The sequence below is a fragment of the Leucoraja erinacea genome, chromosome 18 (assembly GCF_028641065.1).
Source record: "Leucoraja erinacea ecotype New England chromosome 18, Leri_hhj_1, whole genome shotgun sequence".
Taxonomy (NCBI): domain Eukaryota; kingdom Metazoa; phylum Chordata; class Chondrichthyes; order Rajiformes; family Rajidae; genus Leucoraja; species Leucoraja erinaceus.
The window spans coordinates 7,361,287-7,389,252 of NC_073394.1; the positions used below are offsets into that span (position 1 = coordinate 7,361,287).

The 27,966-nt window shown below is 47.0% G+C and overlaps 1 protein-coding gene across 1 annotated transcript in view; it reads right to left on the reverse strand.

The window, feature by feature from the left end:
- Window positions 1-23,736, reverse strand: part of shank2b (SH3 and multiple ankyrin repeat domains 2b) — a 463,010-nt gene extending 439,274 nt beyond the window's left edge. The window contains exons 1-5 of the mRNA XM_055649215.1: window positions 19,610-23,736; window positions 10,590-10,793; window positions 9,471-9,542; window positions 4,243-4,351; window positions 608-759 (exon numbers count right to left, since the gene is read on the reverse strand). Of these exons, the coding sequence (XP_055505190.1) occupies window positions 608-759; window positions 4,243-4,351; window positions 9,471-9,542; window positions 10,590-10,793; window positions 19,610-19,798 (726 nt within the window). The 5' untranslated portion in view covers window positions 19,799-23,736. The remainder of the gene's footprint in view (window positions 1-607; window positions 760-4,242; window positions 4,352-9,470; window positions 9,543-10,589; window positions 10,794-19,609) is intronic.
- Between the last annotated feature and the right edge of the window lie 4,230 nt (window positions 23,737-27,966).

A 27,966-nucleotide genomic window follows, 5' to 3' on the forward strand; every position in this document is an offset into this window, starting at 1 on the left:
AGAAAGGTCAGTGTGGGAATGGGAGGGAGATTAAAGTGGTTAGGGAGGTTTAGATAGTTTTTAATGGACTGAGTGGATGTGTTCAGCGGAACGATCGCCGAGCCTGCGTTTGGTCTCGCCGATATATAGGAGTCCACAAACATGGGTGGATGGATGTGTGGAGTGTAGATTACAGGTCAGTATTGGATGGGAGAACTGCCATGCTGCTGCGAGTAAGAATTTCATTGTTCCATCTGGGACTTAAGGGGCTGTCCCACTGTACGAGTTAATTCAAGAGTTCTCCCGAGTTTCCCCTGAGTCGAACTCGGAGAATTACGGTAATAGCCGCTCGTAGGTACTCGGGGCTCACGTGGACATTTTTCTACATGTTGAAAAATCTTCATGAGTCTTCACGAGCTTACCGCGTTTCCCAAGTCCCTGCCGTTAGCGTTACGAGCCGCCAAGAGACGTCCCCGAGCTCCGACCTACCCGCTACGTACATTCTACGTGCTTACCACGAGCTTGATTTTTTTTTTAAACTCAAGAGAGAATGAGCTCGTATAGTGGGGCAGCCCCTTTATGATGATAAAACGCTCTTGACTGTGTGGATCAGGCTACAGGAACGTACCATGAGTGCCGTGTGGTTCTTGGCCCGGGCAGCCTTGTGTAAAGCTGTCACCCCATCCTTGCCTCTGAAGTCCAAGTGGGCACCTCCGTTACGCAAGGCCTTGATGACATCCACAGGAGCCTCGAGTTGGGCGGCCAAAGTCAGCGGAGTTTCTGTGAGGGTGAAATCGCCTTACGGTTAGTCAGTGAGGGTGCTGCAATCGCACACTCAAACACACACTCAAGCACACGTGCGTGGCACATGTACAGAGACGTCCGTTCTTACAGAGACACAATTCCAGGCAGCACATTCACAACCGATCTTCAGTTATTTATGTTTTCGTTTTAGAGGTACAACGCAGAAACGGGCCCTTTGACCACCGAGTCCGCGCCTACCAGCAATCACCCCGTACACTAGCACCGTCCTACACACTAGGGTCAATTTACAAATTTTACCAAAAGGTATAGAAGTGTGAAAACGCACCACTCCAGATTCAGGGACCGTTTGTTCCCAGATGTCATCAGGCAACCGAACCATCCTACCAACAACCAGAGAGCAGTGCTAAGCTATTGTCTACCTCATTGGAGACCCTTGGACTATCTTTGATCGGACTTCACTGGACTTTACACCTTGCACCAAACATTATTTACGCTATTCCCTTTATCATGTATGGCTTGATTGTAATCATATATTGTTTCCCCATTGGCTGGTTAGCACGCTGGCGACAAAAGCTTTTCACTGTACCTCGGTACACGTGACAATTAACTAAACTCAACGCAAACCCAAACTTTATGGTGACAAGTACAGGGACGAGTGAAACTGTGGAATTCTCTGCCTCAGATGGCCGTGGAGGCCGGTTCTCTGGATGCTTTCAAGAGAGGGCTGGATAGGGCTCTTAAAAATAGCGGAGTCAGGGGATATGGGGAGAAGGCAGGAACGGGGGACTGATTGGGGATGATCAGCCATGATCACATTGAATGGCGGTGCTGGCTTGAAGGGCCGAATGGCCTACTCCTGCACCTATTGTCTATTTTCTATAAGTAGATGTTGCTAATCCTAAACTACGGCTGGGTTTTCGGATTCAAGTCCCAGTCTAGGGACTCCATTTGCCATCCCGAAAGAGACATAACAGGTCACATGACTACGTGACACAGAGACAACGACAATGCATTTCGTTGTCTCTGTACTGTACACTGACAATGACAATTAAAATTGAATCTGAATCTGATGACATAATTCAAAAACGGTCAGGGTGGATCTCCTCAATGTATTAAATCATATTCATCCCTTAAACTACATAGAAACATAGAAACATAGAAAATAGGTGCAGGAGTAGGCCATTCGGCCCTTCGAGCCTGCACCGCCATTCAATATGATCATGGCTGCTCATCCAACTCAGTATCCTGTACCTGCCTTCTCTCCATACCCCCTGATCCCTTTAGCCACAAGGGCCACATTTAACTCCCTCTTAAATATAGTCAATGAACTGGCCTCAACTACCTTCTGCGGCAGAGAATTCCAGAGATTCACCACTCTCTGTGTGAAAAAGGTTTTCCTCATCTCGGTCCTAATTCCCCCTTATCCTTAAACTGTGACCCCTTGTTCTGGAGACGATGATCGAGTTTAGAAGAGTTTGAAAAAACGACATGCTGAAGACCTCCTTCAACTATGTTGAAGACCAGCTACAACTATCTACGCTTAACTTTGGGAAAATTGGACACCGAATAGCGGAGAGTGAAGATGACCTCCTTCGACCTCCCTTCGACTATGATGAAGACTATCTACGACTACCTTCGACTACCCTCGATTATCTACGACTAACATGCCGACCTACTACGACTAAACATACGAGTAAAAAAAGTATTGATTTTTTCCATGGCGACCTTTTTTTACTCGCGGGCATTTTTTAACATTTGAAAAAAACGCCGCGACCTAGCTGAGGCCTCGAGTACGTGGAGACCACTTTCGAGCATGAAGGAGAGTTACGAAGACCTCCTACGACCTTGTGTCGACCATGCTGCGAGTATGATTCGAGGGCAGAACTCGCGGATTAGGTCGCCCAGGTGGGACAGGCCCTTAACTTTTCCACACAAAAGCTGTATTGAACGAGCTGCTGGAGATAATAGCTGAGGCAGGTAGTATCGCAATGTTTAAGAAACATTTAGACAGGTACATGGATAGGACAGGTTTAGAGGGATCTGGGTCAAAGGCAGGCAAGTGGGACTAGTGTAAATGGGACAAGTTGATTGGTACGGGCAAGTTGGGCCAAAGGGCCTGTTTCCACACTGTATGAATCTTTGACACAATGACTAACTTTGGGATCAGAATTAGTGAAAGCAAATACAGGAAGATGGTGGTTCTTCGTTACCACTGCAACACTGAAACTGGCCACAAGGTGGAGCAACGTGTTCACACGCTCCCTCACGACCTAATGCATCACCTGTTGCTTCCATAGTCGGTTAACCCAATATTACAGAGAGAGTACAAGAGGCACAAATTAACTAAAAGTCTTCAACCTTCGGAAGCCTTCTTCAGACCCGAAACGTCACCTATTCCTTTTCTCCAGAGATGCTGCCTGACCCGCTGAGTTACTCCAGCAGTTTGTGTCTCTTTTTGTAAACCAGCATCTGCAGTTTCTTGCAGCTGCAAAGATGTAATGATCTCAGACTTTAAATGATTTATAGACAATAGACAACAGGTGCAGGAGTAGGCCATTCGGCCCTTCGAGTCCCTTACTCTGAGCATTTAGCTAATCTATTCCTCTCACAATTTTGAACACCTCTATAAGATCACCCCTGTAATCCTCCTGCGTTCCAAAGAAGAGTGTTCAACCTCTCCCTGTAGCTCAGACCCTCGAGTCCTGCTACAAATCCTCGTAAGTCTTCTCTGCACCCTTTCCAGCTTGACATCTTTCCTATAACATGGTGCCCAGAAATGAACAAAATACTCTAAATGTGGCCTCACCAACACCTAGAACTGCAGATGCTGGTTTACACTGTAGATATACATAAAGTATCTAACTCAGTAACTCAGCGGGTCAGGCAGCATCTCAGCAGATACGGAATATGTGACGTTTCAGGTCGAGAGCCTTCTTCAGACACTCTGACTGATGAAGGCCAATGTAACAACAGCCTTTTTGACTGCCCTATGAACCTGTGGTGCCTTGCCTGCAGCCCTGCATCTCTCTGCTCTATAACACTCACTAGAACCCCACCATTAGACAAGTGTAGACACGGTGGTGCAGCAGTAGAGTTGCTGCCTTACAGCGCCAGAAATCCAGGTTCAATCCTGACCACTTTGCTGTCTGTATGGAGTTTGCACGTTCTCCCTGCGAACACTTGGGCTTTCTCCAGGCACTCCGGTTTCCTCCTACACTCCAAAAACGTGCAGGTTTGTAAGCTAATTGTTAAAAATTGTCCCTGATGTGTGTAGGATATGGCTAGTGTGCAGGGATCGCTAGTCAGCATGGTCTTGTTGGGCCGAAGGGCCTGTTTCCGTGCAGCGTCTCCAAACTAAATGAAATAACATGATGGTCGGCAGAGACAGTGGGTCGAAGGGTCTGTTTGTGCGCTGTGTGACTATGACCATCTGACTGTAGCTCCGTAGATGCGGAGGTGCAAACACTCTCTGTCAAAGCCACCCACTCATTAACATACCTCCAGTCTCGGAGTCGTAGTAGTTGGGATCCAACCCACGGTCCAGCATCTTTGTGATTTTCTCCATGACGCCATGCTGAACGTGATCCATTAATTTCCTAAGATTGGCCTGAAGGAAACAAGACACAACACAGCTTGAAGATTGCCCGATCACCATTACCACCGCAAGGTATACTAATGCCCCTGCCCCACTTAGGAAACCTGAACGGAAACCTCTGGTGACTTTGCGCCCCACCCAAGGTTTCCGTGCGGTTCCCAGAGGTTCCCGGAGGTTTTTGTCAGTCTCCCTACTTGCTTCCACTACCTGCAACCACCCCACAACCTCTGGGAACCTTACGGAAACCTTGTGTGGGGCGCAAAGTCTCCAGAGGTTTCCGTTCAGGTTTCCTAAGTGGGACGGGGGCATTAGGTGATTTGTTTGCCGACCAGTTTGTCGCCACATGTTCACCGGCAGTCGCGCAAAAAGTCGTAGCGTCTTTCTGGTCGCCGCTAAATTTTCAACATGTTGAAAATTTTTCGCCCTCAGTGGTTTTGACGCCAATGAGCGTAGCTTGACTTCTCCTGACGTAGGCGCTGTCGTATCTTGCCGCCAGGATGACGTAGGTTGTCGCCGGTTTTTCGGCGACCTGTTACGATTATGACAGTCGCCGGCAGTTGCCTAAAAAATCGGCGAGTGGGACAGGCCCATTAGTTGACAGCCCACACCCACAGGATCATCATTGCCACGACTGCAGAGGAACAACCGCCCGTGATGAGGAGCAATTAGCAAGTCTAATACGCGGGTAATTCCCAATCCTGCTTGCTCTGTACAAAGCAAGGAGAGAACACAAAGCAACAACGCATAGTTTGCTCTGGGGGATTTTTTGGTTTCTTGCTCTTGTTTAAAACAAAAACATTTCCCCAAAAATGTGCTGGAGTGCCACGGAGCCTGAATATTACAACTGGATTTGTGTTTCAATGAGAAATAAATGCAGCTGAACAGGTGAAGGCTTTTAATCGGATGTAAACTCTCTCTCACTGTAAAACCCCTCAGCCTGGGGCTGCAAGTTGTAAAGAACATGTCAGCACAGTGGGGAGAGAACACTGCATCTGGATGTTGGATAAAGGGCCACCAGCACATCAGTGCTAAAGGGGAAATGGTTTACTCTGGAAGCACAAGAGGCTGTATTGTAGATGCTGGAATCTAACGCGAAAGAGCGAACTGCCGGAGGAGCTGAGGCAACATGGTGCGGCACGGTGGCACAGCGGTAGAGTTGCTGCCTTACAGCGCCAGAGACCCGCGTTCAATCTTGACCCCACGTGCTGTCTGTACGGAGTTTGCACGTTCTTGCCGTGACCACACGGGTTTTCTCCGGCTGCTCCAGTTTCCTTTTGGGTGTGGAATGCAAAACTGGGACAACATAGAACTAGTGTGTAGGTGATCGCTGGTCGGCATGGACTCGGTGGGCAGAAATGCCTGTTTCCACGCTGTGTCTGGTTTGCCGTTTTTAATATGTGAAGAGAAAGGGCAGATGATGTTGCAGTCTGAAGAAGAGTTTTGACCCGAAATGTCACCTATTCCTTCTCCCCAGAGATACTGCCTGATCTACTGAATTACTGCAGCATTTTGTGCCTATCTTTAGAAAAAAATATGATCTTTTTTACTATCACCTCTTACATTTGCCTACAAATTGGATATGCTCTGTCTTGAATGACACATAAAAAATGAGTGCCTAGACGTATTCTTGTCCATTGCCATCACACCTGGGGTTTGGTGCTCAGGTTTGGATATTCCTGCTTTGGGAACGATGTCATTAAACAGCAAATAGCGCAGGGAAGATTTCCGAGGACGTTGCGGGACTCAAGGGACAGGGTTAAAGGGAGAGGTTGGTCAGGCTGGGATTTTATTTCACAGAACAAAGAAGACTGAGTGATGATCTGGTAGAGATGTATAAACTCACGGGGGGAATACATTGGAATCAAGAACTAGACGGCTTTGGTTTCAAGTGAGATGGGAAAGATTTAACAGGAGCCTGAGGGGCAGCTTTTTCACACAGTGGGTGGCATATCGATGGAAGAATCCGACAGAAGAAATGGTTGAAGCAGACACTATAACAACATTTAAAAGATATTTTGGACAAGTAGGGAGCAGCATGGTGGCGCAGAGGTAGAGTTGCTGCCTTACAGTCCTTATAGCGCCAGAGACCCGGTTCGATCCCAACTACGGGTGCTGTTTGTGTGGAGTTTGCACGCTCCCCAGTGACCGCGTGGGTTTTCTCCGAGATCATCGGTTTCCTCCCACACTCCACAGCCGTACGGGTTTGTAGGCTTATTGCCTTGGTATCAATGAAAAATTGTCCCCAGTGTGTGTAGGATCGTGTTAGTGTGCGGGGATCGCTGGTCGGTGCGGACTCGGTGGGCCGAAGGGCCTGTTTCCACGCTGTATCTCCAAAACAAAAAGTCCACATTTCCAATTTCCAGGCACAGCTTTGAGGTCCAGGTGACTCAGCCCAGCGCACAATCCAATTCTTTTCTCTTCTCCTCTGTCTGAATTTAGGGAGGCTGACATTCTTGGAAGAAGCCACTCCATGTTGTTCCTCTGTCGAGCCAGGCCGACTACCACTGCCAGCCACGAGCCGATACTCAAACCAGAATGAAACTTAAACACAATTACTGCGGTATGCAATTAGACAGGTCAAATAGTTTGCAAGATTAAATAAGCCAACCCCCCAAAGCCAATATACACAGCTGCGAATACTCAGGAATGTTGCCTACCACTTTGCCAACATGGCATAGCAGTTTGGCAGTCACTAGTGTCGATAAAGGCATTTGGGAAATTACTCAGAGCAAATTACTCAGTCTCCCTCTTTGGAGACCCTCGGGCTATCTTAGACAAAAGTGCTGGAGAAACTCAGCGGGTGAGGCAGCATCTATGGAGCGAAGGAAATAGGCAACGTTTTGGGTCGAAACCCTTCTGCAGTTCCTTCTTAAACATTTGATCAGACGTGTTTCAGAAGGAACTGCAGATGCTGGAAAATCGAAGGTAGACAAAAGTGCTGGAGAAACTCAGCGGGTGCAGCAGCATCTATGGAGCGAAGGAAATAGGCAACGTTTCGTCCCGAAACGTTGCCTATTTCCTTCGCTCCATAGATGCTGCTGCACCCGTTGAGTTTCTCCGGCACTTTTGTCGACCTTTGATGAGACGTTACTGGTTTTACCTTGCACTAAATGTTATTCACTTTATTCCCTTTATCATATATCTGTACACTGTGAACGGCTGGACTGTAATTTCCGCTGACTGGGAAGCACGCAACAAAAGCTTTTCACCGTGCCTCGGTACACGTGACAATAAGCGACCCGAAACAAAACTAAACCACGTGGAACTTTCTGACAAAGTTAGTCATTTCACGAAATATTATTTTTACTCAATAAATTTGGCCTTTATTCTAATTGCAACAAGATCACATCATTCATTTTCTTTAAAAAAATAAGATAATTTATTAACTCCTAAGAAGTTACTAGGTAACTGAGCATTAATTATTATTGATTATTATTAATTATAAATGATTATTAATAACCCATTATCTGTTATTTGCACTTTATCAGTTTATTTATTCATGTGTGTATATTTTTATATTATGGTATGTGGCCACACTGATCTGTTTTGTAGTAAATGCCTACTATGTACTTGACCTCCAGGACAAGGGGTCACAGCTTAAGGATAAGGGGGAAATCCTTTAAAACCGAGATGAGAAGAACTTTTTTCACACAGAGAGTGGTGAATCTCTGGAACTCTCAGCCACAGAGGGTAGTTGAGGCCAGTTCATTGGCTATATTTAAGAGGGAGTTAGATGTGGCCCTTGTGGCTAGGGGGATCAGAGGGTATGGAGAGAAGGCAGGTACGGGATACTGAGTTGGATGATCATCCATGATCATATTGAATGGCGGTGCAGGCTCAAAGGGCCGAATGGCCTACTCCTGCACCTAATTTCTATGTTTCTATGTTCTGTTGTGCTGAAGCAAAGCAAGAATTTCATTGTCCTATACAGGGACACATGACAATAACTCACTTGAACTTGAGCAAGTGGGAAAGCACAGAATCAAGGGACAGCTGATGCCAGTTTACCAAGGAAAAAACACAATAACGCTGGAGTAACTCAACGGGTCAGTCACGGAGAACATGCGTAGTAGAGTTTAGTTTAGTTTAAATATACAGCGTGGAAACAGGCCCTGTATCTCACCGTGTCCTCGCCGACCAGCAATCACCTGCACGCTAGTTCTATCCGACACACTAGGGACAATTAACCTACAAAGTCTTTGGAGTGTGGGGGAGGAAACAGGTGCACCCAGAGAAAACCCACCCGGTCGCAGGAAGAACATACAAACTCCACACAGACAGCACCCTTCGTCAGGATCGAACCCAGGAGTCTGGCGCTGTAAGGCTGCAACTCGACCGCTGCGCCACCGTGCCGCCCCAAAACGAACTGGGCTCAAGTTCAAGCTCAAGTGAGTTTATCGTCACGTGTCCCTGATCGGACAATGCAATTCTTGCTTTGCTTCAGCACAACAGAACATAGTGGGCATTGTAGGCATTTCATTTCAACTTGTTCCATTCTAAATGATTCACTGAGTTTAAACTCCACACCAGCAGTGATGGGATTTGAACCTGAGTCTAGTGGTGGAGAAGCCATCTCTAGTCCAGTATTTTAACCACACTGTCACCTTTAGGCAGTCTGAAGAAGGGTCTCGAACTGAAACATCATCTATCTATGTTCTCCAGGGATGTTCTCCAGTGATGCTGCCTGACCCGCACCCGTTTAGTCGAGTCAGGTCACTTTTATTTATATAGCACATTTAAAAAACAACTCTCGTTGGCCAAAGTGCTTTACATTGGTGGAGGTACTAACGTTTAGTTTAGTTTAGTGGGGAAACAGGCTCTTGGGCCCACCCAGTCCACACCGACCAGCGATCCCCACACATTAACACTATCCTACACACACTGAGGACAATTTACACATACACTAAGCCAATTAACCCACAAACCTGGAAATCTTCGGAAACCGGAGCACCCGGAGAAAACCCATGCGATCACGGGGAGAACGTACAAACTCCGTACAGACAGCGCCCGTAGTCAGGATCGAACCCGGGTCTCCCGCGCTACAGGCGCTGTAAGGCAGCAACTCTACCGCTGCGCCACCGTGCCGCACCAGTTGTAATTACAAAGTGCTGACATCTTCAAACACACTCACCTTGGTATGAAGCTTTGAAATCTGTTTCTCATCAACGTGGGCTTGCTTGTACACCCTTTTTTTGTAGCAAAACTGGAAAAAACATAGAGAATTTGTTCAATTAGTTCAGATCATTTAATTCCAACTGAAGTTAAATGAAAAAAAAAAAAATCTTTGCCGAGATGCTTGAACTGAACGTGAATTGCTTTAAGAAAGAACTGCAGATGCTGGAAAAAATCGAAGGTAGACAATAAATGTTGGAGAAACTCAGCGGGTGAGGCAACATCTATGGAGCCAAGGAATAGGTGACGTTTCAGGTCGAGACCCTTCTTCAAACAGATGTGGGGATGGGCGGGAAGAAAGGAAGAGGTGGGGACAGCAGGCTGTGGGAGAGCTGGGAAGGCGGGGGGGGGGGGGGGGGGGGGGGGGGGGGGGTTGGGTTGGGGAGGAGGGGAGAAAGCAAGGACTACCTGAAATTGGAGAAGTCAATGTTCTGTGAACATTGGTAACGCGAGGGTCGAGATTGGTTTACAGAGGGCCAATTATCCTACAGAGTCCCACATCATTGGGATGTGGGGGGAAGCTAGAAACCCACGCAGTCACAGGGGAGACGTGCAGACTCCACACAGACAGCACCCGAGGTCAGGATCGAACTTGGAACCCTGGCACAGTGAGGAAGCAGCTCTACTAGCTGCACCACAGTGCCGTCCTAGCTTAAAGGGCTGTAAAATGTTACAAGAGTTCCAAACACGCTGGATAAATGTGTCAATTTCCCAATTAACAATGGCAATGATGAAGGTCATCACGGTGGCGCAGCGGTAGAGTTGCTGCCTTGCAGCGCTGGCAGCGCCCGAGGCCCGGGTTCGATCCTGACCACGGGTGCTGTCTGCACGGAGTTTGTACGTTCTCCCCGTGCCCTGTGTGGGTTTTCTCCGAGATCCTCCCACACTCCAAAGACGCACAGGTATGAAGGTTAATTGGTTTGGTGTGTGAGTACATTGTCCCTCGTGTGTGTAGGATAGTGTCAATGTGGGGGGCATCGCTGGTCCGTGCGGACTCGGTGGGCCAAAGTTCCGCGCTGTATCTCTAAATCCTAAAGAAGAAAACTGGATGGGGAAAAGAGCCAGGATCATTAGTTACCTCCAGACAGGGAACCCCTTTGTTGACGGGCTGGGGGTATTCTTTCAGCAGCCGCTCCTCGTCCAAAAACTTGCCGTCCCGTCCATTGCTGGCTGGTTGGAAGAGGCCGTAATTCAGCACGTCCTTCAGGCTGTGGTTGAGGGTGCAGAGGATGCGTTGCTTGGCCACCCACACCGTGGCATCCGGGTCAAACCGCATACACTTCTGCAAAAGATCACAACATGAGATGGCGCCGGCGCAGCCTCCGACCAAGCCGTTGACCAGTCTGAAGAAGGGTCTCCACCTGAAACGTCACCCATTCCTTCTCTCCAGAGATGCTGCCTGTCCCACTGAGTTAAGGGGCCTGTCCCACTTGGGCGCCATTTGCGCGTCATGCAGATGGCGCGCAAAGATTTTGTACATCCCAAAATCATGGGGCGCCGCGCGAGATCGCGCGTCACTGCCTACGCACCTTGCACGTGTAATGGGCACCATATGCACATCACGTGCGCGTCGTGCATCGTGACACGTAAATGATGTTGCGTAAATGACGCGCAAATTACACCCAAGTGGGACAGGCCCTTTACCCCAGCACGTTGTGTCAATATGTTGAATGAATTCAGTTCAGGTCAATGTTTCATATTCATTATTGTCACAGGTAGCGGGGTACAGCAAAAAGCTTCGGTTCGCATGCTATCCAAACAGATCAATATATACCTTACACAGATACAAAGATAGACACAAGAGTGGGCATAAGATAGCTTTGACGGACAAAGTGAAGGAGAATCCAAAGAGATTCTATAAAGGGCCTGTATCACAGCGGCAACTTGATCCGCGAGTTTAGAAAAGTTTGCCCTCGACTCATACTCGCAGCATGGTCGACCAGAGGTCCGAGGAGGTCTTTGTAACTCTCCTTCATGCTCGAGAGTGGTCCCCGCGTACTCGAGGCCTCAGCTGGGTCGCGGCGTATTTTTCATGCTGAAAAATGTCTGCGAGTAAAGAAAGGTCGCCATGGAAAAAATCGATATTTTTTTTACTCTTAGGTTTAGTCATAGTAGGTCGTAGTAGGTCGGCATGTTAGTCGTAGGGAATCGAGGGGAATCGAAGGTAGTTGTAGATAATCTTCAACATAGTCGAAGGAGGTCTTCAACATGACACTTTTTCAAACTCTCCTAAACTCTTCTAAACTCGGCAATTAGGTCGCTGCAGTGGGACAGGCCCTTAAAGGGGCAGTCCCACTCCGGCGACCTAATCTGCGAGTTTAGAAGAGTTTGCCCTCGACTCAAACTCGCAGCATGGTCGACACGTGGTCCAAGGTGGTCTTATAACGTCACTGGAACTCTCTTTCATGCTCGAAGGAAGTTCCCGCATACTCGCGGCCTCAGCTAGGTCGAGGAAAGTTGTTCAGCATGTTGAAAATGTTTCCGCGAGTAAACATTGGTCAGCATGGTTCTTTTGAATTCATAGTGGAGTGGAGTGGGGTCGCTATGTAGTTGCAGGCAGTCGAGGGCAGCCGTAGGCAATCTCCTTTGCTGACCGGGCATTTTAATTGGCTCATTGGAGTTCTCAGGACCAAGGAAAACCGACCGGTAATGTTAAATGCCCGCTAAACTTTATTAAAAGTTGTCTGACTTCTTAAAAGTGTCTCCACTCCTTCTCCCCCACTTCTCCCCCACTTCTCTCCCCTTCTCTCCCCTTCTCTCTCCTTCTCTCCCTCCCCCCTTCCACGCTCTGTAAAGGACTTACCGTACACTGTGCCAGCCGTCTGTTACCTTCCTCTTCATCGCTGGTGTGAATTTCAGACAGCGCTCCCCCGCTTTCCCTGGCCCCCCGCCTTTGCGATGTGTTTGTGTGCGTGCGGTCAGTCGATCCAGCTCGCGATTTCATCGCTGACGGTCGATCCAGCTCGAGGTTTTCCAGACGAGTGCCCTGGAGCTTGACGCTCGAAGACACTCTTCTGAACTCGCGGATTAGGTCACCCCAGTGGGACAGCCCCGTAAGTATATTATGAGTAAACACGTAACTAGGGAAAGACATAAGCTCCTTAGAGATCACTGTCAGAGACAACTATTTTCTGGCACAGATGAAGAATTTAAATTGCGTTTCTACTTCATTTCCTCAAGAACGCTTTGATTCTCTCATAAATCAGATATTTGGTTGACAACGTCAAAGTTAATTGCTTATTAGAAACCAGCACAATGATTACAGACTGGTAAAACCGGTGCCTTTGAGAGGCAAAATTCAACTCCCCGACATCCTTGAGATGACTTTCAATTGTTTGAAAAGTTGTCCCAGAAATACGCTCTTCCACTGCGGACCAAGATGCTGTCTCTCGCCCAGGTCCCTGACAGGTTGCAGAAGCTCCAGAGTCCTCACGGACACTCAGCATCAAACCGTGCAGTAAACAGTCCCTTCTTCCGACCACATTTATGCCAACCTCTTCCCCAGCTACACTGATCCAATCTGCTCCTTACCCGAGTCCGAAGGAGTGCCCCTGTCCAAAACGCCACCTATCCATTCCCCCCACAGATGCTGTCTGACCTGCAGAGTTACTTTGTGGTTTGCTCAAGATTCAAATATCTGTCGTTCCTTGTTGCTGAATAGTTGCATATTTGTGTCTTGCCGAAAAGCCTTTTAAACCCAGCAACTGTATCTAGTTCCAACACCTACTCTGGCCACATGTTCCAGATGTACACTCAGGGGAGAGATGCCTTCCATCACAGCGAGGAGGAGATGCACTGTGATGGATGTTTGTGTAAATTGTGTTGTGTCTTGGGTCTTTCTTGTGTGTATGACTGCAGAAACAACATTTCATTTAAACCTCAATGGGGTTCAAATGACAAATAAATTGTATTGTATTGCTCTTATTCATTACTTTTGTTTTTGAGAAGACGTTCCTAGATACATTTCAAAGAGCTGTCTCTTTGCAAATGAGTCGCTGCTTGGCCCACGAGTAATTTCTGACAGGGAGCAAACCCTCTCCGATTTTGGGATGGACAACCCTGGGAAGCATTCCCGAAACGTTCCAAGGCCACCGGTCACGGAATGTAACCGTGGTGATTATAGACCCATGATCTCCATAGACTTCATAAACCCATGGACTCCGTGGTCCCCTTATTACAGCATATAATCCTCCAACATTTCCGCCACCTCAGGATCTTGTTGTACAGGGTCTTGGTGAGACCACACCTGGAGTACTGCGTACAGTTTTGGTCTCCTAATCTGAGGAAAGACATTCTTGCCATAGAGGGAGTACAGAGAAGGTTCACCAGACTGATTCCTGGGATGGCAGGACTTTCATATGAAGAGAGACTGGATAGACTCGGCTTGTACTCGCTAGAATTTAGAAGATTGAGGTGGGATCTGATAGAAACTTACAACATTCTTAAGGGGTTGGACAGGCTAGATGCAGGAAGATTGTTCCCAATGTTGGGGAAGTCCAGAACAAGGGGTCACAGTTTAAGGATAAAGGGGAAATCTTTTATGACCGAGATGAGAAAAACATTTTTCACACAGAGAGTGGCGAATCTCTGGAATTCTCTGCCACAGAAGGTAGTTGAGGCCAGTGCATTGGCTATATTTAAGAGGGAGTTAAATGTGGCCCTTGTGGCTAAAGGGATCAGGGGGTATGGAGAGAAGGCAGGGATGGGATACTGAGTTGGATGATCAGCCATGATCATATTGAATGGCGGTGCTGGCTCGAAGGGCCGAATGGCCTACTCCTGCACCTATTTTTATGTTTCTATGTTTCTATAAAGTGCCAGTGTTGAGCATGATCACTGGTCGGCATGGATGTTTGGCCTGTTGCAAGCTGTATGAAACAATGACTCTTAACTCGAATTCTGTATTCATCTAGTATTAACATGATGGACCAAATGGCCTCCTTCCCTCTCAATAAATAATTCTCTGACATGCCTTAAATATTTATGAGGAGATGAAGAATTCGGAATGCAATTACTCAACGACTGTATGACAACTTCCATAAAGCTACTCGGTTTTCCCCCCTCAGTTCTCTGCCTTTTGTTCAGGAGTGGAATCTAATTTCCTTCAATACTTGCTGTCGAGAGCAGGCGGTTCCCTGGTGATGTGCATTAATTAGGTTCATCTCACAATTCCCATCAATGCCCCTTTGGAATTCCCGCTAATTTGAAGAAATGGAGGCACTGAACCTTGCTTCCCTTTACTAAATGACCGAGCCTCATGCAGCAAATCTGGTGTCATGGGTTAGCATCGTAGAAACATAGAGAATAGGTGCAGGAGGAGGCCATTCGGCCCTTCGAGCCTGCACCGCCGTTCATTGTGATCATGGCTGATCATCCCCAATCAATAACCCGTGCCTGCCTTCTCCCCATATCCCTTGACTCCACTAGCCCCGAGAGCTCTATCTAACTCTCTCTTAAATCCATCCAGTGATTTGGCCTCCACTGCCCTCTGTGGCAGGGTATTTCCACAAATTCACAACTCTCTGGGAGAAAAAGTTTTTTCTCACCTCAGTCTTAAATGACCTCCCCTTTATTCTAAGACTGCGGCCCCTGGTTCTGGGCTCGCCATGTGGGAAAGTTATTACCAAGTTCCTGCCCCTCCTCAATAATCTGATAAACCTATTTGACTGTTAACTGTGTGCTAATGCCAGTGGTGCAATGGCGGGTGTGCAAGGCATGTGACTGAGGGAGAGAGATAGAAGATGTTACAGAGCGAGAGAGAAAGAGCGGGGGACAGAGAGAGAAAGAGAGAGGTGGAGAGGGATAAAGAGGAGGAGAGAAAGAGAAAGAAAGGGAGAGAGAAAGAGAGAGAGAGAAAGAGAGAGAGAGATAGATAGAGCAAAGGAAATATGGCACATCTTGGTGCACAATACGTAACAGCATGCCATAACCTGAGAGACGGTGAATGACCAACATGCACATATGTACGCACACACTAATTGACATTAACTGACACTAAGAAATTAATATTGAATTGCTAAACTTGCTATTGTGTTGTGCTGCTTATAGGCCTATTGCGACTTTAAGTACAGGGACATATCTATCCATGCACTGTATACTTGTATTTATACTTATGCATTTTAAATATGTATGTCATGTTTTATACTTTGGCAATAAAACAATGGGTTTTTTCATGCCAATAAAGTTTTTAAATTGAATTGAATTGAATTGAATAGCGCAAGAGACGGAGAGAGAGGGAGAAAGAGAGGGATAGAGAGGGAGAGAGAGAGAGAGAGAGGGAGAGAGAGAGAGAGAGAGAGAGAGAGAGAGAGAGAGAGAGAGAGAGAGAGAGAGGGGGGGTACTAGGGAAAACGATAGAAAGTCTGAGAGAAAGAGAGAGATAGAATGTACATGGGACAAGAGAGAGAGGGATAGAGGCATGGGAGAGAGAGAGAGAGAGAGAGAGAGAGACGCACAGATTGAATGACAGACAGACATACAACAAAGACAGGCGGAGAGACAGACAGACAGGACAATGAGACACTACGGCAGACAGAGGGAGAGAGAAGAGAGAGAATTAAAAAAAAACACAGCTGGCGAGAACAAGACAGAGAAAAAACGAGATGGAAGGGGAGAGGGATAAAGAGATGGGGAGGAGCGGGGAGGGATGAGGTGAAGGAGGGAGGAAGATGGGAAGAGAGAAGATGAGAGATGGGCGGTGCACAAGAGAGATGGCAAGGAGTTATCGATTGAGTCATGTAGAACAAGCATCTCAGAGCATCGCTGTACACGTGGCAATGAATGAACTAAACTTCACACATTGGTATTTGGAGCCCGCAAGGAGAGCGGAAATTGATTCAGCAGCAAACGTCTGCAAAGAATAGTGCATCGAAGCAAGAATAATTGAATGAGCGACCATCACCACTACAGGCAGAGTGGCCTCCTGCTGTTTGTTGGGCAGGAGGTCTCTGATAACGTGGTCAATAATCTCCCAGAGTTAACTTGTGGAGCCATCGCAAAACACAAAGACCGCACACACAATGGATCCAACAGCCAGCACGCTGTGTCCCATAGATTGCCAGTGCTTCCATGGAGCGTAGACAAACAACAAAGATATCGTCAAATGTAGACAAAAATGCTGGAGAAACTCAGCGGGTGAGGCAGGATCTGTGGAGCAAAGGAATAGGCGACGTTTCGGGTGTCGACCCGAAACGTCGGGAAGATTATTCCCAATGTTGGGAAGTCCAGAACTAGGGGTCACAGTTGAAGGATAAGGGGGAAGTCTTTTAGGACCGAGATGAGAAAATCATTTTTTACACAGAGAGTGGTGAATCTCTGGAATTCTCTGCCACAGAAGGTAGTTGAGGCCAGTTCATTGGCTATATTTAAGAGGGAGTTAGATGTGGCCCTTGTGGCTAAAGGGATCAGGGGATATGGAGAGAAGGCAGGGATGGGATACTGAGTTGGATGATCAGCCATGATCATATCGAATGGCGGTGCAGGCTCGAAGGGCCGAATGGCCTACTCCTGTACCTATTTTCTATATTTCTATGTTGTCTACCTTAGTAATAATATGTGCTTGATTCTAGCTAATGCAACATGGTTAAACTTGTTACTAGTAAAAAGTTAATGAATCATATTTTCCCTAAATTCCATTAGGTTTCAAGGGATATGGGCCAAATGCAGGCAGGTGGGACTGGTGTAGATGGGGCATGTTGGGTGGCGTGGGCAAGTTGGGCCAAATAACTTTTTTCCAAAACGTATGAATCTACAGCGCTGAGTCTATAACTCTAGGAGACACCAATCACTTCCGTCTGTACGTGGTCCATATCCCTCCATTCCACGTACCTATCCAAAAGCCTCTTGAACATCACTATCTTATCCGCCTCTACCACCACCCCTGGCAGCACGTTCCAGGCACCCACTACCCTCTATAACAAAATGAGACCACACCTGGAGTATTGTGCACAGTTTTGGTCCCCTAATTTGAGGAAGGACATTCTTGCTATTGAGGGAGTGCAGCGTAGGTTTACAAGGTAAATTCCCAGGATGGCGGGACTGTCATATGCTGTGAGAATGGAGCGGCTGGGCTTGTATACTCTGGAGTTTAGAAACATGAGAGGAGATATTATTGAAACATGTTAGATTGTTAAGTGTTTGCACACGCTAGAGGCAGGAAACATGTTCCCGATGTTGGGGGAGTCCAGAACCAGGGGCCACAGTTTAAGAATAAGGGGTAAGCCATTTAGAACGGCGACGAGGAAACAATTTTTCTCACAGAGGCTTGTGAGTCTGTGGAATTCTCTGCCTCAGAGGGTGGTGGAGGCTGGTTCTCTGGATATTTTCAAGAGAGAGCTAGATCGGGCTCTTAAAGATAGCAGAGTCAGGGGATATGGGGAGAAGACAGGAACGGGATACTGATTGGGGATGATCAGCCATGATCACATTGAATGGTGGTGCTGGCTCGAAGGGCCGAATGGCCTACTCCTGCACCTATTGTCTATTGTCTATAAAAAAACTTACCCTGTACATCAACCTCCTGCATTCCAGAGAAAACAATCCAAACAAACAAATGTGTGGGGATACAGGTAGGGAATCACGCGATGTGGAATGAGGCCGTTCAGCCCATCCTACCAGTGATAGCCCGTTGCGATAGGTATTTGACTGCCCTCACAATGGTAAACTTTCCACTTCCAACTAAAGAGGTTCTGCTGTCATAACAGCCTGTCCCCTGAATTGACGAAGGTTAGAAATACCTTCTGAAGAAAGGTCTCAACTCAAAACATCACCCAATCCTTTTTCTCCAGAGATGCAGAGAAAGGTTGAACAAGTTAGGGCTTTATTCTTTGGAGCGCAGAAGGTTAAGGGGGAACTTGATAGAGGTCTTTAAAATGATGAGAGGGATAGACAGAGTTGACGTGGAAAAGCTTTTCCCACTGAGAGTAGGGAAGATTCAAACAAGGGGACATGACTTGAGAATTAAGGGACAGAAGTTTAGGGGTAACATGAGAGGGAACTTCTTTACTCAGAGAGTGGTGGCTGTGTGGAATGAGCTACCAGTGAAGGTGGTGGAGGCAGGTTCGTTTTTATCATTTAAAAATAAATTGGATAGTTATATGGACGGGAAAGGAATGGAGGGTTATGGTCTGAGCGCAGGTATATGGGACTAGGGGAGAACACGTGTTCGGCACGGACTAGAAGGGTCGAGATGGCCTGTTTCCGTGCTGTAATTGTTATATGGTTATATGGTTATATGCTGCCTGACCTGCTGAGTTACTCCAGCACTTTGTGTCTATCATCGGTTTTGATTGAACTTGTACAGCGGGCTGCTCTGTTAGTGATCCGCAATATTTAACGGCACACAACCAAATGTCCAATAGCTTTTTAATCTCCTAAAAAATAATCGTTTCTGGGGAATTAAAGAATAGAAGAATTGAGCAACCATTGAAGTCGGGGATTAGCCGTGATCTAATTGAAGGGTAAACCGTATAAACTGCACTTGGTCTTATTTCCTAATTTCCCCGAGCATTATTTTTCTTCAGCGTACAATGACTTTCGCTTGGACTTCACTTGCTGCTTTGCAAATTGGTTCTCGTGTCATGTGAGAGACAGAGCAGGTAAGCAGAACAACTTCCATCTTTGAAGGATGGTAGTCAATGACAATCCAATAGCTTCATGACCACCATGAGTAATATTTCATTCCAAATTTTTCGTTTAGTTTTGAGATACAGAGCGGATACAGGCCCTTCGGCCCACCGAGTCCATGTACACTAGCCCTGTCCTACACACAATAGGGACAATTTACAATCTTTACCGAAGCCAATTGACCTAGACACCTGTTTGTCTTTGGAGCGTGGGAGGAAACCGCAGCGCCCGGAGAAAACCCGCGCTGTCACGGGGAGAGCGTACAAGCACCGTGCAGACAAGCAGCCCGTAGTCAGGATCGAACCTGGGTCTCTGGTGCTGTGAGGCAGCAACTCTACTGCTGCGCCACCCTAAACACAAACAATAGTGTTTCCTCCTAACTATGGAAGCTCGTTTCTTTACTGCACGTTTTTTGAGGTCTGTTTTTTTTGGAATCTTACTGGGGATGAAAAGACCTATTGACGAGGCACCTACCGTTTGCTGCAAGTCGGGGATGAGGACTCTGATGACCAGGCTGTTGCTCTGCGAGTCTTCCATCCTTGCGTTGGCCTGCGCTGCTGTGGCCCTGATGGTGTCATAGATTGTTTCTTCTTCGGAGCTGTCGGAGTCAGAGTCAATAGAACAATCAGAAACACTTTGGGCCAACTCATCTTCACTCGACATGCCGAACTTATCTTATATTGTAGTGCTACCAGGATAGAACAACACAGAATGAGAACAGAAATAATCTTATTGCGAAAATATTACACATAAACTTCACAAGGCACTGGAGGAAAATGAAGATTATTAAAGGAGAACAGAAATGAATTGAAGGGAATGGTTTTGAGTTCATGTTCAACAGTCTCCGCCCAGGGAATTAATGTGTCCTTATCTTTCCTGACATTAAGCACACTGTCATTGAGGAATGGGATGGTTCTTAGTTTAGTTTAGAAGATTCAGCGCGGAAATAGGCCCGAGTCCACGCCGACCAGCGATCCCCGTACATCAGCACTATCCTACACACACTAGGGACAATTTACAATCTTTAGCGAACCCAATTAACAGACAAACATGTACGTATGTCTTTGGATTGTGGGAGGAAATTGGAGGACCTGGGGAAAACCCCACGTGGTCACGGGGAGAACGTACAAACTCCACACAGACAGCGCCCGCAGCCAGGAACGAACGTGGGTCTCCGGCGCTATCAAGCAACAACTCTACCGCTGCGCCAGCGTGCCGCCCATTGTGAAGACATTGCAGATCTTTGGAGATGTCAAGTAAGACTCTCTCACACTTCCCAGAGACAATGGGTCACAGAACATGGACACAAGGAACTGCTGATGCTGGAATCTTGAGCAAAACACAAAGTGCTGGAGGAACTCAGAGGCCTGAGAGCAAATTAATCAGACCCTTTGTTCATCTTAAGTAACCACCAATCACTTATCAGCTAGATAGGGCTCTCAAAGATAGTGTAGTCAGGGGATATGGGGAGAAGGCAGGGACGGGGTACTGATTGGGGATGATCAGCCATGATCATATTGAATGGTGGTGCTGGCTCGAAGGGCCGAATGGCCTACTCCTGCACCTATTGTCTATTGTATATTCACTATTGGTGCCTTTCTGCAAGGATATAATGAGCTCCTCACCTTTAATAGGACTAGTACTCGAAAAGACATTAGGTTTATAATTATTGATTTTTATTCCAAGTTGTGTAAGAAGCTTCTTTAAACTGGTCAGGCTATGTCATTGAGAAGTATTTATACCTGATGCAAAGTAAAAAAAAAATCATTAGTTGGTGTAAATCTAACGCAAAAACAGAAAATATTTCCAACATTCTCCACCTTATCTGACATCCTTTTGTCTCCTTTGCCACTTCCTCCATCTACTTGCCAAACGCCCTCCTCAGCTGTATCCACCTATCACTTATCAGGCGTCTGCCCCATCTCAACCTCCCTTGTCCAGCTCCCTCCCCCTGTATTCCAATCAGTCTGGAGAAGGATCCCGACCCGAAACATTGCCATATGTTGCCCGACCCACTGAGTTCCTCCAGCACTTTGTGTTTCGCTCAAGATTCCAGCATCTGCAATCTCTTGTGTCTCTCCACGTCCAATGATTCATTTGGGTCAATGGTCTAGGCTACGTCGCTGGCAAGCAAGGATTAAAGGACAAATGCTGACCCAGATGGGGCCCAACCCAAGCGACTCTTTGTGTGCTGGTCAAGGAAGTGGATCTGCAATCACGCACGGCAATCGCTCCACTCTTTTAAACCTCTGCTCCGACAGCTACATTTCTGACTTTAACTTTGATATTCATGTTAATTCCCTTTATCCTGTACCAGTACACTGTGAATGGCTGGATTGTAACCATGCATTGTCTTTCCCCTGACATGGGTAGCACACAACAAAATCCTGCGCATGACGGGATATGGGACAGGTTTGGATGGGATATGGACCAAACTGGGACATGTTGGCCAGTGTGGGCAAGTTGGGCCAAAGGGCCTGTTTCCACGCTATATCACTCTCTGACTAAAAACCTTCTCATTACACTTCAATACACAGGACAACAAATAAACTAAACTAAATGATTTTAAAAAACATGTAACCTTTCAACAAAGATCAGACTTTCAGTACCGGGCGGTGCCAAATGATATGTCGGTAGGAGGATTAGTGCTGCTGATCTTGGATTCCTTTGAAAGGCTTTACAAGGCTTTCCTGGGGGTCAATGTTGGGGGTTTGTTTCTCCATTGTTTACAGCATCAGCAGTAACAGAACGCAGGAGCAATGGGTGAATATTAGATATTTATTCACCACGGCACGGTGGCACAGCGGGTAGAGTCACAGCCTTACAGCGCGTGCAGCGCCAGGGACCCGGTTCAATCCTGACTACGGGCCCTGTCTGTACGGAGTTTCTACGTTCTCCCCGTGACCTGCGTGGGTTGTCTCTGAGATCTTCGGTTTCCTCCCACACTCCAAAGACGTATATGTTTGTGGGTGAAATGGCTTGGAATGAATGTAAAATTGTCCCTAGTGTGTGTAGGATAGTGTTAATGTGCGGGGATCGCTGGTCGGTGCAGACACGCTGGGCCGAAGGGCCTGTTTCTGCACTGTATCTCTAAACTAAACTAAACTAAACCCCACATATACCCTGACACAGGCCTTGGTGGCTCAACTGTAATCAGGCATTGTCTTTACGTTAACTGGGTCGCACCTAACAAAGCGTTAACCTGGCAATAAACTAATCTAACAACTCCAGCTGTTCCAGAGTCTTACTAAGCGACAATACCAACCAGAAGCATACAACAAACAACTTTTAGTTTATTTTAACCAGCTTTTAGTTTTTCTTTTAGAAATACAGCGCAAAAACAGGCCCTTCGGCCCACCGAGTCTGTGCCGACCAGCGATCCCCGCACATTGACACCATCCTACACACAGTGGGGACAATTTATAATTTAGTTTAGTTTTGTTTTTATTTAGTTTATTGTCTTATGTACCAAGCGTTTGCTGGATGCTAACCAGTCAGCGGGCAATACATGATTTTCCTGAAGCCAATCAACTTACAAAACTGTACGTCTTTGGAGTGTGGGAGGAAATCAGAGCACCCGGAGAAAACACATGCAGGTCACGGGGAGAAGGTACAACCTCTGTGGTCAGGATCGAACCCGGGTCTCTGGCGCTGTGAGGCAGTAACTCTACCACTGCGTCAAGTTTTAAAGCGCGCAGCATGCCTGACTTTCAGATACCAAGAAAAAGGATTCATAAGATGCCTTTCCCCATCCCAGGCCATTTCAGAGCATTTCTAAGGTCAGGCACAATCTGAGTCGCACTAACTCTTACAATGCAAGGAAATGGAACAGCTCCAGTATACACAGCAAGATCCCACACACAACGATGACAAACCCACTGGGTAATACTCAGTTAGGGACTGATGTCTGAGTTTAGTCTATTGTCACGTGTACCGAGGTACAGTGAAAAGCTTTTTGTTGCGAGCTAACCAGTCAGCGGAAAGACAATAAATATATGATTACCATTGAGCTGTCCGCACTGTACATGATACATGATGAAGGGAATAACGTGCATATTGTTTTAGTGCAAGGAAAAATCCAGCAAACATAGAAACAAAGGTGCAGGAGTCGGCCATTTGACAGTTCGAGCCAGCACCGCCAATCAATATGATCATGGATGATCATCTAAAATCAGTTCCCACTTTTTCCCCATATCCCTTGAATCCTTTAGTCCTAAGATCTAATCGTCCGATTAAAGATAGTCTGGTGGTCTCCAATCAGTTTGATAGTAGCCCAGACCTGCTGTCTAATTATTGGTAGGATGGTTCAGTTGCCTGATTGTCAATGTGAATAATAGGAGAACAACACCTCCACATTCCCAGAATAGTAGCAGGGGATTTATATTTTCATCTGACATCCCCTCGTTTCATTGATATTCTGTAGCCTGTCTGCACTATGTTCTCATCTCAGCATTCAATCATTAACCTCTATTCTCACCAGCAGAACTGCTCAACATACACCACATAAACGTTTTCACCCAGAGAGTTGTGAATCTGTGGAATTCTTTGCCACAGAAGGCAGTGGACGCCAATTCACTGGATGTATTCAAGAGAGAGTTGGATGCAGCTCTTGGGGCTAAAGGGATCAAGGGATATGGGAGAAAGCAGGAACGGGGGGGGGGGGGGGGGTAATGTTTCTGGATGATAAGCCGTGATCATATTGAATGGCAGCGCTGGCTCGAAGGGTCGAATGGCCTATTCCTGCACCTATTTTCTATGTTTACAATGAGAGGTGAGGGGATGGAACCCACAGTTTGGGTTTAGTTAAACCGGCTACAATGGTGGAGAATGGGAATGCTATCTGTGCGGATTATGCTTGTTTACAGCTGCAGCGGTTTCTGGTCTTCAGTCCACCCCCCCCCCCCCCCCCCCCCCCCCCCCCCCCATTGCCTACCACCCACTGTGCCCCCCATTATACACTTAGTCGGCAAGTACACACCACCCATATTGCCCACAGCCATCCACTGAGTGAAATCATTTTAAAATGCAAAGGGAGAAAAAAAATAACACTTATAGTTGCGATGAAGCATGAAGTAGACTCGCACAAGATCGCTCCAACTGCGATTACAGATGCCTGAATACTTTGTGGATTTCTTTTCTGATTTAATTCCTGCTGTGGTGATGGAAATACAGCAGTCAAATTGCACACAGCATGGTCTCAGGAGCGGCAATGCAATCATGAACCGGCATCCTCAGTGTTCAGGGGTATCAGGTTGAGGGACAAATAATGGCCAGGGATTCCGCAGAAAATTCAGATGCTTTGTCCAAAATCACATCCCCGTCGCAGAAGCTTCCACGTGGCAGGGGCTGGAGACTGGAAGTATCCCGAGCTAATTCTGCTACCACCGTCATCTATTGCAACAAGTGATGGCTCCCACTGATTGTCGCCGGAAGCTTGCGTCCTTTTCAGAACGGACGATGACAGCGAGGGCAACATTTGTAACAAGATGGACACGAAAAGAATAACAGGGGAGTGTTTACCATTCAGCCCGGAGAGTAGTTCTCTACATATCTGCCACTCTCCAGTTTCTGTTTCATTTACTTTAGACCCTGAGAGATACAGCACGGAAACAGGGCCTTCTGCCCACCTGGTCCGCGCTGATCAGCACTCACTCCATTACACTGACACTATACAACACACTAGGGACGATTTTTACAATTTTGAAGCCAATTACCAAACCCGCGCGACTTTGGAATGCGGGAGGAAACCGGAACACCCGGAGAAAACCCACGCAGTCACTGGAAGAACCTGCAAACTCCGTAAAGACAGCGCCCGAGGTCAGGATCGAACCCGGGTCTCTGGCGCTGTGAGGCAGCAACTCTACCGCTGCGCTATCGTGCCGCGCATGAGTCACTGTGCTGCCGAACCAACACTCCCCCTTACCTGTATCCACCTATCACTTGCCAGTCTTTGCTCCAGCTCTCTTTTCCAGCTCGGCCACCACCTCCACAACCAGTCTAATAAATCCCGACCCAAAGCACCGTATGTCCATACCCTCCCCAGATGCTCTGGCCCGTTGAGTTCCAACAGCACCTTGCACTTTTCCCAAGAATCTTCAGTCTCTTGTGTCCCCATTATCTGACCTATATCATCGCCGTTTTGTGAGATCATAAAATTGTCACCGCTGTGTTGGTCATTTGTGCAATATTCAACCAGTATCCACCACCTTGCCTGAGGTCACTTGTGCCAGCTCTTTGCCCTGGTCTTTTCTGACCTCCAGCTCTCCCCCCCCCCAACACCCCACTTTCAGTCTGAAGAAGGGTCCCGTCCAGAAACGTCACCCATCCATTCACTCCAGAGATGCTGCCTGACCTGCTGAGTTACTCCAGCACCTTGCGTCTATTTGGCATCAAGCAGCACCTGCAGTTCTTAGTGTACTGCCTGGGTTTTCACTGTACCTAAACCTGGACCACTGTCCCACTGCAAGTAAGCTTTCCACTGTACCTCAGTACATGTGACAATAAAACTAAACGAAACTGACCTAGGTCTACTGCATACATTTACCGGATTGTATACATAACTAAAGAATTTCACAGTACAGGACCACTGTACATCTTAAGGGAAAGATGTTGTCAAGTTGGAACGGGTACAGGGAAGATTTACGGGGATGTTGCCAGGACGAGAGGGTCTGAGCTACAGGGAGAGATTGAGTAGGCTGGGTCTCTATTCCTTGGAGTGCAGGAGGATAAGGGGAGATCTTATAGAGGTGTATAAAATCATGAGAGGAACAGATTGGGTAGATGCCCAGAGTGTCATGCCCAGAGTAGGGGAATCGAGGACCAGAGGACAGAGGTTTAAGGTGAAAGAGAAATGATTTAATAGGAATCTGAGGGGTAACTTTTTCACACAAATGGTGGTGGGTGTGTGGATCAAGATGCCAGAGGAGGTAGTTGAGGCTGGGACTATCCCAACATTTAAGAAACTGTTAGACAGGTACACGGATAGGACTGGTTTGGAGGGATATGGACCAAATGCAGGCAGGTGGGACTAGTGTAGCTGGGACATGTTGGCCGGTGTGGGCAAGTTGGGCCGAAGGGCTGCTTTCCCCGCTGTATCACTCTCTATGACAATAAAGTACCATTGAATTTGTTTCTCTTACTTCCAGTAGATGTGTTGTGTTGTTTACACGCCAATGTGAATAATTCTGGGTCTCTATTTTGGCTCCCTTGTTACAAGGCAGACTGACAAAGGTATTTGTGACTATGAATCACTGCACTCCATATATCTGTGGATTGCATTATGTAAAGAACATTAGTGAATCATGAAGGTTTTGTGGAAACAGTCTGCTAGTTTTATGGTCACCAGCACTCACTTACTTATTTCAATTTGCTGTAATGACCTGAATCTGAATCCTTCCGATGTTATGGTGGAGTGATTTCTAGATTATTAATCCAGGATTGGTTTCCAGTCAGAAATCCATAAATTATAGGAGCAGAATTAGGCCATTCGGCCCATCAATTCTCCTCCGCCATTCAGTCATGGCTGATCCATCTTTCCCTCGCAACCCCATTCTCCAGCCCTCTCCCCATAATCCCTGTCACCCGTAACAATCAAGAATCAAACTCCACCTTGACTTGGCCTCCACAGCCCTCAGTGGCAATCTTCTTCTTCTTGCGAATGAAACACAAACCAAAGGAATAGTTACAGCTAAAGCCGAGTGTTGAGCAGCCAGGTTGTTGTGTCTGTTGGCGTCAATGTCTGCCAGGCCATGAATTCTGCAGATTCACCACGGACGAAATTCCTCCTCATCACCTTTCTAAAGGTACGTCCTTTTATTCTGAGGCTATGACCTCTGGCCCTAGTCTCCCACAAGTGGAAACATCCTCTCCACATCCACTCTACCACATCTCTCTATCACATCCACTCTCTGCCACAGAAGGTAGTTGAGGCCAGTTCATTGGCTGTATTTAAGAGGGAGTTAGATGTGGCCCTTATGGCTAAAGGGATCGGGGGGTATGGAGAGAAGGCAGGTACAGGATACTGAGTTAGATGATCAGATATGATCATATTGAATGGCTGTGCAGGCTCGAAGGGCCGAATGGCCTACTCCTGCACCTATTTTGTATGTTTCTATATTTTTATATCCTGGATATTTAATTTTTCTGGTAGTGGGCGCCTGGATCGCTCTGCCAGGATTGGCGGTGGTGGTAGTTACGACAGTGGCGTTTAAGAGGCTGTTGGATAGGCACATGGATATAGAAACATAGAAACATAGAAATTAGGTGCAGGAGTAGGCCATTCGGCCCTTCGAGCCTGCACCGCCATTCAATATGATCATGGCTGATCATCCAACTCAGTATCCCGTACCTGCCTTCTCTCCATACCCCCTGATCCCCTTGGCCACAAGGGCCACATCTAACTCCCTCTTAAATATAGCCAATGAACTGGCCTCAACTACCCTCTGTGGCAGAGAGTTCCAGAGATTCACCACTCTCTGTGTGAAAAAAGTTCTTCTCATCTCGGTTTTTTAAAGGATTTCCCCCTTATCCTTAAGCTGTGACCCCTTGTCCTGGACTTCCCTAACATCGGGAACAATCTTCCTGCATCTAGCCTGTCCAACCCCTTAAGAATTTTGTAAGTTTCTATAAGATCCCCTCTCAATCTCCTAAATATGCAGGGAACGGAGGGATATGGGCCACGTATGGGTCTCTGAGGCGGACTTGGCTTCATGTTCGGCACAGACATTGTGGGCTAAAATGAGCTGTTTTTGTGCTGATCAATGTTCTGAATGTGTGGTGAATTAAAACAGGAATTTGTGTAAACGGGCGTTTGATTTTCGATACACTGTAGG